General features: G+C 42.6%; 1 protein-coding gene across 1 annotated transcript in view; it reads left to right on the top strand.

Annotated features, from left to right (window-relative positions):
• Positions 1-357: 357 nt before the first annotated feature.
• The window catches only part of APCDD1 (APC down-regulated 1), an 80,503-nt gene continuing 66,396 nt past the window's right edge, over positions 358-14,464 (top strand). The window contains exon 1 of the mRNA XM_040353958.1: positions 358-615. Within this exon, the coding sequence (XP_040209892.1) occupies positions 558-615 (58 nt within the window). The 5' untranslated portion in view covers positions 358-557. The remainder of the gene's footprint in view (positions 616-14,464) is intronic.

Consider the following 14,464-nt stretch of genomic DNA (forward strand, 5'->3'; position numbering starts at 1 on the left):
ATTGAGGACTATCCTAGCCCTGGTCCCCCCATAGAGGATATTATAGGTGACATTGAGGACTATCCAGCCTTGGTCCCCCCATAGAGGGTGGTATAGGTGACATTGAGTACTATACCAGCCTTGGTCCCCCCATAGAGGGTAGTATAGGTGACATTGAAGAATGTTTCCAGCCTTGGTCCACCCATAGAGGGTAGTATAGGTGACATTGAGGAATGTTTCCAGCCTTGGTCCCCCCATAGAGGATGGTGGTAAAGCAGAGTGAGAAGATCCATAGCAGGCAGTAGCTGGGTCGTGATTGCAGAGCAGGATGGAGTTGAGCCCTCCTCCCCCACACGCCCCTCTGTTTATAATGCAGAGAATAGAGCCAGGCTCCGCCACTATTCTGTAGACAAGGACGGTGAGCCGGGGCTTGCAGTCTGCTGATCGCTGTACCGGAGGATCGGATCTTCTCCATACACACATGGAGACATCGGCCTGATCTGGATTATAGTGTACATCGTACAGCGGGCTGTGTGTGGATTGTATCGGGGGAGAATTACTGGATCTCAGGAGATATCATGGAGATGTCCTGCCCGGGGCTCAGATCGGTCCTCCTGACTGTGATCATCGTCTCCGGTATGTGTCTTGTCCTCATGGATGAATAGGGGGGGTCATCGGGCTGCTATGGTGGTCTTTGTATCTGATGTCTTACCAGTACTGTCACAGCACCTTCTCCTAGAAAACAGAGCTGCTCTGATCTGCCTTGCAGTCTCACTCCTCTTGCTGCAGCAAGCTAAAATACATATATGAAGCTTGTAATGGTGAGGACAGATGAGAGATCCTGTGTGATCTTGTCTCTTTAGCTCCTGGCCAGTGAGGAGTTAGAGAGACATGTGGGGTGACCCTTTAAATTGTTGTGTATTTGCTCACATTATGATGCATTGTATCACGTTGTTTGTAAACATCTTATCCAGTGATAGAAACAACTGGCCTAGGTTGTTTGTACTACTTAAAAAACAAAACAAAATAAAAAACATTTAGGGCCCATTATTACTATAATGCATGCATTAATGTGTGTATAACACATACACACTGGTGTGCATTTTAAGGCTGGCCATACATTATTCACATTTTTGTACAATTTTTTAGATTTACCAAAACCATATAATATGAGGTCAAACTTAAACACTTTCAATTTGTATGCAATCAGGCAGAACCTTGCACTAAATAGTTGAAGGTAAATCTAAAATTGAATGAGAAAATTGTAAAATGTATGGCCAGTTTAACACTCGCTGTGCATTGTGTACAGGCATAGGTGTGCGCAGCCTATTGCATTAGGGTGTGCACCCCAAAGCGCAAACATATTTGCATGTGTATATACAGTATACTGATGGTGTCAGCAGAGCGGTGGACGGTGTCAGTAGGGCAGAGATTGGTGTCAGTAGGTCAGTGGACAGTGTCAGTAGTTTTCTATTTTTATTATATATTTATTTTATTTTAGGAGCCCCATTAGGGAGCTTTGGTGAAATATCAGGGGTCTATTTTTGTGCGTTACTGCACGCTTAACGCAGTATATTTCTGTGCATTACTGCATGTTTAACGCAGTAAATTTCAGTGTGTTACTGCACGTTTAATGCAGCATATTTCTGTGCATTAGTGCACGTTTAACGTTGTATATTTCGGTGTGTTATGTGCCGTTTAATGCTGTATTTTTCCGTGCGTTAGTGCATGTTTAACGCAGTATATTTCGGTGCAATCTTCACAACACAGGGTGATTAGGGTGTGCCCTGTGCGCACGCCTATGTGTACAGGCATCATCACGTTGCTTTACTTTAAAAAAAATATATATATATTATTTTTTAAAACTTCTTCATGTTATTGTTACAATGCCTGAAATGCGCTGTGCAAAAAATGCAACATGTCCTACTTCTTTCAGTGCACGCCAACACAGCGTGAAATAAACCAATTGCCTTCTTCTTACGGTGAATGGGTAATGCTTTTCTTAGTGTGAATGAGTCCTTAGTAAAGAAGGGTCATTGCTTTGAAATATATGTGCAAAGGGATTAGGAACCCATTTACGTCTTTGCATTGCATTAACGCATTATTTGTTGCGTGTTAACGTGCGTTGTGTTAAGGCAGCCCATTTAAAGTGAATGGACAGCTAACACACCCCTAACATGTATAAAATCACACATAACCATTCCATATGTGGCTGCGCACTACAACACAGGTGCGTTGACTTGGTTTATTTAAATCAGGGGTCTTCAAACTACGGCCCTTCAGTTGTTCAGGAACTACAATTCCCATCATGCCTAGTCATGTCTGTGAATGTCAGAGTTTTACAATGCCTCATGGGATGTGTAGTTCCGCAACAGCTGGAGGGCCGTCGTTTGAGGATCCCTGATTTATATGAATGACACTGCGATGTGACAATGCATGTAACGCAAATCACTGCATGTTGCAGTAATGTATGCTGTAATAGAAGTGTTACTGCAATGCTAAAGTATGAATCCAGATGCAGTTGGACGCATTTTTGACTGCACTCCAACTGCATAGACAGTCCAAAATTTAGGGTAATCCTATGGGCATAGTTCACATTATTGCAGTGTAGTGCAGTCAAAAAAAAAAGTAGCGCATACTGCATTGTTCCGCACCGCAAATGCCTGTAAGCGCATTGCAATGCATCACAGTGCACATAGGAAAGAAAAAAGAAGGAAGTGATCTCACAAGACAAATGCAGATAGAAAACCGTACGTCGACCGCCCGTAAATGCGCATTAAAAATGCACATCGCATGCATATGTGTAATGAAAAAACACACAGTAGATGTGCACAAAATAAGAATAACAAACTAAATAAAATAAAAACAAATAAAATAGAAGTAGATGTGCAGTTTCTAGTGTAAACGGGTCCTTGGAGTTGTCAATCAGGTATCACAATTGGAGTTTTTTGTGTCGCTGAACAGGTGCCTCTCTAAGGTCGCTTTCACACTGCCGTGCCACAGCTCGGGTGCAGCGCAGCGTACCTGTGGTTTTCGTGCAGGTTAGCCATAATTTCCCGTAAACTTCTATTATATCCCGTGTTTTTGTCACATTTTCTGAAAGCGCACCAAAAGTCCAGCGTGCTGCATTTTTGGTGCACTTTCAGAAAACGCTCCAAAAACGCAGGACTTAATAGATGTCTATAGGAAACCGTGGGTAACCCACACAAAAAAATGCAGGTAGACTGTGCTGCACCCCATCTGCGGCCAAACCGCATGGCACCAGTGTGAACTGTACCTAAGGCTAGGCTCACACTAGCCTGTATGGTAAAACGCAGTGAGCTGTGTGATGCCTATTTTAGCCCTTTTCATTATTGCTCACCAATAACTGTCTGGTGGCTGCAGTGCTTGCTCTCCCATCTCTATAACCATACAAGTTTGCCCAGTGTTGGTGCAGTGATCCTTCGTATTACCTGGACCTTGTAGGCACCTTACCAGCCAAGCGCTGTAAATCCTGTGTGATAAGTGCGGTCTCTATAGAGTTGGTATATTCGACTTTTTATTTTGCCTTCATGCAGATCTGTGACGAGGTAATAATGATTCATGAAATGTATTATTCTCTGCAGGCCACTTTTATAATTAGACAAAATACTTTGCAATTTGCCGATTGACCTGATTTTTGGCTCTATGTGCTCTTCACTATTTAGCATGAATGTTAATAAATACATCTTGTAATTGTCAGCTTATAAGGCATTCAAGAGATGGTCAGTAAATTAGGGTCCTTTTGCATGGGGTGTTCTCGGTGCAGTGGGCCGTCCTGGCATTTTTGTGAGCCTGGGAGAACCAGAGGCATCATCTAGCCCATCGTCCAACAAAGTCAAAGTCAAAGTCCATGGCATACTGCGGCTGGATGGGGCTGAATGCTGTACTTAGTATTATTCATGTTTAGGGTCCTATGCGTTCAGGGACAGAGGTCCAGAAGACAAGTCTTCTGCTCTCCAAACCTTTGACCTTGAACACATAGAGCTGTAAAAATGAGTAGGGTCCTATGTGGTCAGGGACAAAGGTCCAGAAGACATGTCTTCTGTTCTCCAAACCTTTGATCTTGAACGCATAGGGTTCTAAAAATTAGTAGGGTCATATGTGGTCAGGGACAAAGGTCCAGAAGACAAGTCTTCTGCTCTTTAAACCTTTGACCTTGAACGCATAGGGCTCTAAAAATTAGTAGGGTCCTATGTGGTCAGGGACAAAGGTCCAGAAGACAGGTCTTCTGCTCTCCAAACCTTTGATCTTGAACGCATAGGGTTCTAAAAATGAGTAGGATCTTATGTGGTCAGGGACAAAGGTCCAGAAGACAGGTCTTCTGTTCTCCAAACCTTTGATCTTGAACGCATAGGGTTCTTAAAATGAGTAGGATCCTATGTGGTCAGGGACAAAGGTCCAGAAGACAGGTCTTCTGCTCTCCAAACCTTTGATCTTGAACGCATAGGGTTCTAAAAATGAGTAGGATCTTATGTGGTCAGGGACAAAGGTCCAGAAGAAAGGTATTCTGCTCTCCAAACCTTTGAACTTGAATGCATAGGTGTCTAAAAATGAGTAGGGTCCTATGTGGTCAGGGACAAAGGTCCAGAAGAAAGGTCTTCTGCTCTCCAAACCTTTGAACTTGAATGCATATGTCTCTAAAAATGAGTATTACTAAGTACAACATTCAGCCCTGTCCAGCCACAACCTGCCCTAGACTTTGACGGGCTGCAAGAACCTGTACCTCCTGGGTTCACTAAAACGTCAGGAGGGACGCACCACATCTAGACCGCTTTGTGTGTAGGGAAGGAAGCCTCTGTTTGTTATTGGGGTATATTTTACAGTTGGGGTTTATTAATGATAAAATGTTCCCATATTTGATGTCAAATGCAATATATCTCTAACCGCGACAAATCCACAAATCAGATGACCTGTCACAATGAATCTGATCTTCTGCTACTCTTCTGCTAATAATTACATATCCGATAATTAAATAGCTTTAGTTTTTGAAGCTTGTTTATTATAGAACACATTGGTGTGGATTATTCTTGAATGGAAGGTAAATGCACTCAATAAAGGTTCTTGATTTATTATTCATATTTCCTGTATTTGATTATAGATGGCGGTTGTAAAGTATAAACCACAGGGCTGGAGTCACTTGTTAGCTGCATGTTTCCCAATACTGTATAAAGAGAGAGATATACTATAGAAGTAGACTGCCGTCATGGGGACGTAAACGTGTTTACAACCAGACGCTGGAGAAGTTTTGATTTATTTGAATTCTCTAGTAGAGCAATTGGTGTTTAATAACGGGAGGGACAATTTCAGTTTTGGGCTCTTTTATGCGATTTTGGATACATAAAGTTGCATGACAGTTTCAGCGGGATCCGTTCCAATGGCAGCGACTTTGAAAAGGTCCCTGCACTATTTTAATGCGACTTGAGAGCCAGAGAGTATAAAGTCACATGAAAGTTGTACTTGAAACTGCACGACTTTGGAGTCGCACTAGTGATAACTGAACCTCTATAAGTCACCCCTAAGTGTGTTATTTTTTCCTAAGCAAAATTTTAAATAATTTCACACTTGTGCGAAATTAAAGTAATATTAAACCCTAGTTTTCGTTTTTTTTCTAAAATAACAAACGTGTTAGACTTACCTGATCTGTGCAGTGGTTTTGCACACAGCAGCCCCGATCCTCTTTTTTTCAGGTCCCTTGTCACTCAGCTCATGGCTCCTCCCCTCAAGCAGTGCCCCCAGGGAAGGCTGCTTGCCCTGGGGGGCACCGCTGCATGCTCACTTCTGAGCCGCTACGCTATACATCCATAAGACACCTCTCCCCCCTGCTCTCTCCTCATTGGCCTACTGGCTGTGATTGACAGCAGTGGGAGCCAATGAGGAGGGAGAGTAACCAACCAGCTAATGCTATTGTAAACATTGCTGGATCAGAGGGGGCTTAGGTAGGTACACAGAAGGTTTTTTACCTTCATGCATAAAATATATAAAGGTAAAAAACCTTCAGAACCACCATCCTTTAGAACCACTTTAACATAATATAACATCTTGTATCCAGGACTTTTCCAGAGCCTCTCCAAGCCTATGGAACCCCTTACCCCAATCTGTCCGTCTATCACCTTCTCTATTAGCTTTTAGAGGATCCCTGAAAACCCTCCTCTTCAGAGAAGCCTATCCTATCCACACCTAAGAACTGTATTTTCGTTTTGTCCATCTGATCATCCCCCACAGCTACTACCCTTTGTTCCACTTGACCCTCCCTTCGAGACTGTAAGCTCTAACGAGCAGGACCCTCTGATCCCTCAGGTATCAAATTGCATTGTTACTGTACCTGATGTTGTAATGTGCTGTGCAAACTGTTGACGCTATATAGATCCTGTATAATAATAATAATAATAACAATAATAATAACATGAGCAAAATGGCCATGACTGACCCTTGTGGAAGAATTGGGCGACTTATGGGATTATCTGGTGGGGAAAAACTTTAATTGCCAAGATTAGTATTGAACTAGATGGCAACTAGAGCAGAACTTGCATGCCTTTTATACAACCCTGAGAGTTTGATCTGTGTAAGCCAGGCATAGGCAACCTGGGACCCTCCAGCTGTTGTGGAACTACATTTCCCACGAGGCATTGCAAGGCTGGCAGTTACAATTACTCCCAGAGGCATGATGGGACTTGTAGTTCTGCAACAGCTGTAAGCATTTGATGTTGATTGATACTTTTACCAGGGCAGATCATTAAATTGTATGTTTGGGCAAAAAAAAAAAAAATTATTCAATGCATCTCTCCAATACATGCACTTTTCCCCCTGATTTGTTGCTGCACATACTTATAGATACCTGTTGATCCTGACATAAATCCAGGCAGTCTTTAAAGGAGTTGTAAAGGAAAAAAAAATTTGCCTAAAATTATTGTCTGCAAGGTAGACAGACAGAATAGTGTAATGATTCTGTTAAAAAACGAGTAAATACCTATTAAATTCCTTCATCTATATCACCTCCGGCATTCTAGTTTCTGTTCTCTCATTCACTTCCTGGTTTGCATCGTTTGTTCATGTAAGAACTACATTTCCCAGTATGCATTGCGGCACACCCAGTAATTCACACCTCCTTGAAGTCTCTAACACGTAGAGAGCGTCCTGCCGCACAGATGTAGTTCCCAGGAGGGGGTGAGCACGTCACTGACCACCGCAGTAAACCCTCCCGTCACGGTGGTCAGTAAAATCAGACAAGCAGGAAGTGAACAGAACAGAGAAGAAATAGAGCAACTTCTGAGCAAAAACGAACAATGAGGAAGTGAAAAGAGGAATGTCTGCAGGTAAAGGATGCTTATTATGAAAAAAATAAAATTTCCTTTACAACCCCTTTAAAGGGGTTGTAAAGGTTTGTTTTTTATTTTCTTAATAGGTTCCTTTAAGCTAGTGCATTATTGGTTCACTTGCCTTTTCCTTTGATTTCCCTTCTAAATGTTTTTTTTCCTTTGCTTTCTTTGTCTGAATTTCTCACTTCCTGTCCCTCCTCAGTAAACTGTTCTGGCTGACTAACCACCGCTCGGGTGATGGTGGCAAGTTTACTGAGGAGAAACAGGAAGTGAGAAATTCAGACAAAGAAAAAATATTTTTTGAAGGGAAATCGAAGGAAAAGGTAAGTGAACCAACAATGCACTAGCTTAAAAGAACCTGTAATGTCCTGTTGTGCACTCTGCCTCCACTTCAATAAAAGTCTCAGGCCTCATACACACGATTGAGGAACTCGGCGGGCGAAACACATCGTTTTCCTCGTCGAGTTCTTGTTAGGCTGTCGAGGAACTCGACAAGCCAATTTTCTCCATTCCCGTCGAGGAAATAGAGAACTTGCTCTCTTTTTGGCTCGTCGAGTTCCTTGACATTTTCCTCGCTGAGAAACGTACACACGACCGGTTTCCTCGGCAAAAAAAATCTCCCACCAAGTTTCTTGATTCTGCCGAGGAAACCGGTCGTGTGTACGAGGCCTCAAGCAGTGTCATTAGCTTAGCATGGGTAGCCAGTGGATGACTACATGATAAAAAAATGGGGGGGGGTGGCAGGGATGTGTTCTGTAGTCCAAATTAGGAGCTAGTACAGTACATTGAGTAAGCGTTGTCACCTTAGGACTGGAAGTGTGTTGCTGGCAGGCTTATCGGGTGAAAATAAAGAGAAAAAGCCTTAAAAAATAAACTGAACACAGTCATCACATGTAATGACTGATGGCTGCAATGTATCACATTTTTCAGTCTTGGGTTTACGTTAAGCTGTCTTGGGATTAATCAAAAAGACAGATCATGCATTAAGCATTCTACGCAACTGGGGAAGAAAAGTTTCCAAAAGTGGCAATTTGAAGTCCGCCCGCCATGTGTTTGTACATGTATCATTTGATCAAAGATTCCGATGTGGAGAATAAAGAAGTGTGCTTGATAGTATATGAGGTATATTCAAGTGTATAAGTTCGTAGAAAAGAACAATTTGGTGGATGAATCTTATCTCATATCTGTTATACATAAAGAATAAAATCTTATCTAATATCTGTTATACATAAAGAATAAAATCTTATCTCATATCTGTTATACATAAAGAATAACCTGAAATATCATTTTCCTCTTTGATAACTATCACGTGTGCTTTAAATGCCCCTTTTATGTATAGGAATTTTACACACTGCGGGCGATTTTTAAAAAGAAATGATCTTTAAAGCGTACTGTATTATGCCACGCTCGGCTGAATAATTGACTAAACACGTTTGCTGATCTAGTTCCACAATCACGTTTTCAGGGCTTTAATAAACTATCCTCTCGGTGTAAAACTCTTTGTAGAATATGCAGTTATTTCATAATCGAAAGAATTTTCAGAATTCCACCGTTTATTTATTCCACACTCTCTCCTTCATATTAACAGCTTGGTCCCTGCAGGGAGAACATGCAGAATTCCATTGTATAACGCCATCAAAGAGATAACTTACAGCGTATTTCAACTTTTGCAGCCAGATCGAGATAACACCTACTTTATATTTGTTACATGTTCCCATTCGCATAACAAAACATAAAAAAAGAAGTAAAAACACTGCTTATATTTTTTACTTGTGGAAAAATCCTGCATGGCTTTCACCTTTTTTAAAGGAACACTAAAGGCAATTTTTTTTTTTTTTTAAATAACAAACATGTTATACTTACCTCCACTGTGCAGCTCGTTTTGCACAGAGTGGCCCCGAATCCTGTCTTCTGGGGTCCCTCGGCGGCTGTCTCAGCTCCTCCTCGCAAAAGCTTTCCACCTTCATGCGAGTGAGCTTGCATGGTGGAAAGCTTTTGCGAGCGCGCTCCCGTGATACAGCGGCGGGCATAGCCGCCGACTGTATCACTCGCCCCCCCCCCGCGCCATCCGCTGTGATTGACAGCAGCGCCAGTCAAAGGCTGCACTGCTATCAATCCGTCCAGCCTAGCCAATCAACGGCCAGGCTGGGAACCGAAGAGGATCACGTGGACGCGCGCCGGACTTTCGAGGGGTCAGGTAAGTAAAACGGGGGTTCGGGGGGGCCAGTACCCTCAGATGTTTTTTCACCTTAATGCATAGGACTCTTTATTTTATCCAAAATAAAAAATAAAGTTTTGCCTATAGTTCTACTTAAAAGTGTTGATTTCTATAAACTGAAGAAAAGATGGGGGTGAGCTTTGTGGCTAGTTATCAGTCATATTGTGGCTGGCAATTTTCTGGTCCAGCTGGGGAACGTCCATCGCTTGATCACGATTAACGTATCTTTGAAGCATTTTGTGGTCTGGCTGAACATCCAACCCTAGAATTAGAGCTTTACAAAGTTTTGACCCCGATAGTTACAGCAGGGTAATTCTAACAGCGATAACTTTCAGTAAAAACTGCTTTAAAAACAATAATAGTTCATAAAAGGGAGAGATACGGATGTCACCATTGTCAGAAAAAAAGTTGGCGGGCTGTTTTTATCTTCATTACTTTTTGATACACTAAACGGAAAACAACGATTCATCTGGAATGTCAGAATGAAGTTCAAACTTCCAATCTGCATAGTCACTCTTGGTCAGTGACTTAAAGGGGAACTAAACATATTGATTTACTTTAAGGCATTTGTGAATGATAACTGTCACATCAAGGCATGAAATGGCTGGTGTCATAACTGATCACATGGGCAACACAGTTGCAGCCAAAAATCAAAACAGAGGCTAAGATGACAACTTCCTTGGTTGTTAAAGTAGAACTATAGGCAAAACTAATTTTGTATAGAGTAAGTGAAGGTTATAACCCCTGTTAGAATTACCCTGCTGTTTAAAAAGTTAGCTGCAAGTTAACTATCGGGGTCAAAACTTCGTAAAGCTCTAATTCTAGGGTTGGATATTCAGCCAGACCACAAAATGCTTCTATCATTTAATCATAATCAAGCAATGGACATTCCCCGGCTGCACCAGAAAATTACCAACCACAATATTCATCTGTGTCTCATTGAGGAGATTTCACTTCCTGTCCCATAGCCAAACGGGAAGTGAGAGGTAATCCCTACAAATTAAGGGAATTCATTGGGGACCCCCAGAACTAGTGTCCCTATTGGAAGATGTCCCCTCTATCACTTTCCTGGGACTGCTTAAAATTTGGGAGATATTTACAGTACCTATAGGTAAGCTTCATTATAGGCTTACCTATAGGTACAACTTGAAAATTGAGGTTTACAACCTCTTTAAGGGTTAGGGTTAAATGTTAACCCAAACGCTAACCTTAACCCTAAACCTAACATTTAACCCTAACCCAAGCCACATTGGACACATAAAGGTTTTTGCACTAATTTTATGTTACTTGAGTGCCAGAGAGTGTAAAGTCACATCAAAGTCGCACTACATGAACTGTTATACTTTCCTATTAGCAACAAAAACGCAAAATACATCAAAATTGCGGGTGCTGGTCCATTGAAGTCTATTACACACAAAACGCAATCTGCTATGGGGAAAAAAGTCCCTAACCCTTTCCAAAAACGCATAGATGTGAAAGTGTCCCTCAGGAAACAATGTTTAATGGACAGCACTACAAAATGCATAGCCTTATACTTTAGGCTGAAGACCTGCTTTAGGGGCACAAGGCTAGTAATGGCAGCCTATATATTTCTCTCGTGACACTTTAGCGCAGGGCTCGACAAATCCGGGGCGCCAGGTCGCCATGGCGACTAGAAATGGTGTTTTTTTTGTGAGCTGGTGCCATCTGGTGGTGAGCCATTTGTATTACAAGTTATTACCACCAGATGTGTGAGCTGGCGCCATCTGGTGGTGGCCGTTGGTATTACAAGTTATTACCACCAGATGTGAGCTGGCGCCATCTGGTGGTGGCCGTTGGTATTACAAGTTAAGCATTACAAGTTAAACAGCAATTCTAATGTCATTTTCCACTATTTTTCACTGCCATCTTCTTCCCTCTAATTAGAACCCCCAAACATTATATATATTTTTTATCCTAACACACTAGAGAATAAAATGGCGATCGTTGCAATACTTTCTGTCACGCCGTATTTGCGCAGTGGTCTTACAAGCGCACTTTTTTGGGAAAAAATTACACTTTTTTTAATTAAAAAATAAGACAACAGTAAAGTTATCCCCATTTTTTTTAATATTATGAAAGATAATTTTACGCCGAGTAAATTGATACCCAACATGTCACGCTTCAAAATTGCGTCCGCTCGTGGAATCCCGACAAACTTTTACCCTTTAAAATCTTCATAGGCAACGTTTAAAAAAATCTACAGGTTGCATGTTTTGAGTTACAGAGGAGGACTAGGGCTAGAATTATTGCTCTCGCTCTACCAATCGTGGCAATACCTCACATGTGTGGTTTGAACACCGTTTACATATGCGCTTCTGCGCGCAAGCTTGTCGGGACGGGGTGCGTTTTCTGGCTCCTAACTTTTTTAGCTGGCTCCTAGATTCCAAGCAAATTTGTCAAACCCTGCTTTAGCATGCCCTGAAAATATACAGTACACGGTGGACTTTTACTGGATTTTCTGGGCACTTCAGACACTTTCTGATAAATGAGGCCCACTTTCCCATAGTTTGTTTATGAGAAGGCTGAGTGACAAGGGGATGGTGGAGACATACAACAGTTTCATGTTTGCGATTATTAGTATTGGTTGTGCAAGCATCGGCTTAGGGGCACTTAGCAGTGTTTTCTTAGGAAGCTCTGTATTCGTAATGCTGCGTTGCCTCCATTGTCATTCTTCAGTCAGTTGATTTCCCTTAGTGCTTAGTGGACTGAAAGAAATTCTGTCTAAAAATCTTGCAGAGCAATCCAGGCATTTATCACATTGGTCTGAAGGTAAAGTTCCCCTTGTCAGTTTTGTTTGCAAGCTTTTCTTTGTACTCGCTCGGCTCAGTCAACACGTATTTAGCGGTGTTTGAATGAAGAATATGATTTCCTTGTGAGCCATGAGAAGAGTTGCTTGCCAGGAGCATGCTGTTTGACTTTAGTGCATTAATCCCAGCTGTTTATCCTCCGTCTTGTGATATCCAATCAATCTAGAGCGTTGTCGGAACCTGCTTGCCAGAGATTTGTTCCAATTCTTCTTCTTTTTTTTGCTGTTCTTTCTGAAGTTTTCACCCGTGCTTTTAGCTCGTTCTGTTCACACACTTTTTTTTTTTTATGTTATTTTCAGAAACTGTCCAGAAAAATGTCTGAAAAAGATCAGATGTGCTGAAGACATTCCTGTGCTGGAGAAACAGGCAGAAGGGACGGTATTAATTAAAGTAGAACTAAAGGCAAAACATTTTATTTTAGTTTCAGATAGAGTGGAGAGGGAGTAGACTCCCTGGCAGGCTTTTATTGCTGTCTGTGTCTCCTTTAGGGAGAGTCACCCTATTTATTTTTATCATGCAATATGAGTGTGAAGGAAAATCCCACATTTTGGGCTGTTCCCACATAGTAATAGAGGGGAAATCTTCCGATTGGGACACTAGTTCTGGTGACAACCAAGGATTTCCTCTCACTTCCTCTTTGGCTATGGTACAGGGAGTGAAAGGGGACATCTCCCCAGTGGGACACAAATCCCAAATTTTGGATTGTCTCCACACAGTAATTGGGAGGAAATCTTCCGATTGGGAACAAGTTCTGATGACAACCAAGGATTTCCTCTTTGGCTGTGGAACAGGAAGTGAAGTGGAAGTCTCCACAGTGGGACACAAATCCCAAATTTTGGATTGTCCCCACACAGTAATAAAGGGGAAATCTTCTAATTGGGACACTAGGGGGTTATCCACAAAGCCGCGGCGCAACGTAACTTTTCGGATTTAAGTTACTCCGCCGCAAAATTCTAAAGTTAGGTGCCGATCCACAAAGCACTTACCTGGAATTTTGCGGCGCTGTAACTTAAATCCGTCCGGCGCAAGGCGTTCCTATTCAAATGGGCGAGTCCCATTTAAATTAGGCGCGCTCCCGCGCCGGACGTACTGCGCATGCTCCGTCGGGTAAATTACCCGACGTGCATTGCGCTAACTGACGTCGCTCCGACGTCATTTGCTTAGACGTTAACGTAAATGGCGTCCAGCGCCATTCACGGACGTCTTACGCAAACGACGTAGAATTTAAAATTCGACGCGGGAACGACGGCCATACTTAAAATGGCTTAAGACAACTAGGGCTTAGCCCTAGTTTTACACGGCGGAACTCGACGTAAACGACGTAGATTTAGAGCGACGGGCCCGTCGGAACGTTCGTGGATCGCCGTAACTGGCCGTTTGCATATTCTACGCCGGCCGGAATGGCCTCGCCACCTAGCGGCCGGCCTAGAATTGCATCCTTAAGATCCGACAGTGTAATTCAATTACACATGTCGGATCTTCGTCCTAACTATGGGAAACTGAGTCTGTGGATCAGTTCCATAGTTAGGACCAGGGATACGACGGAGTAACAGCAGTTACTCCGCCGTATCTCTTTTGAGGATCTGGCCCTAGTTCTGATGACAGCCAAGGATTTCCTCTCAGTTCCTCTTTGGCTATGGAACAGGAAGTGAAGTGGAAGTGTCCACAGTGGGACACAAATCCCACATTTTGGATTGTCCCCACACAGTCAAGCCTTGTACACACGACCGAGAAACTCGACGGGCGAACCACATCGTTTTGCTCGTCGAGTTCCTTATTAGGCTGTCGAGGATCTCGGCGAGCCAAATTTCCCCATTCCCGTCGAGGAAAAAGAAGACATGCTCTCTTTTTGGCTCGACGAGGTCCTCGACAGTTTCCTCGTCAAAAAGTGTACACACGACCGGTTTTCTTGGCAAAAAAAAAAACAAACAGCAAGTTTCTTGCTGTTTTTTGCCGAGAAACTCGATCGTGTGTACGAGGCCTAATAGAGGGGAAATCTTCCAATTGGCACACTAGTTCTGGTGACAACCAAGGATTTCCTCTCACTTCCTCTTTGGCTATGGAACAGGGAGTGAAGGGGAAGTCTCCACAGTGGGACACAA

Source organism: Rana temporaria, chromosome 5, assembly GCF_905171775.1.
Source record: "Rana temporaria chromosome 5, aRanTem1.1, whole genome shotgun sequence".
NCBI lineage: Eukaryota > Metazoa > Chordata > Amphibia > Anura > Ranidae > Rana > Rana temporaria.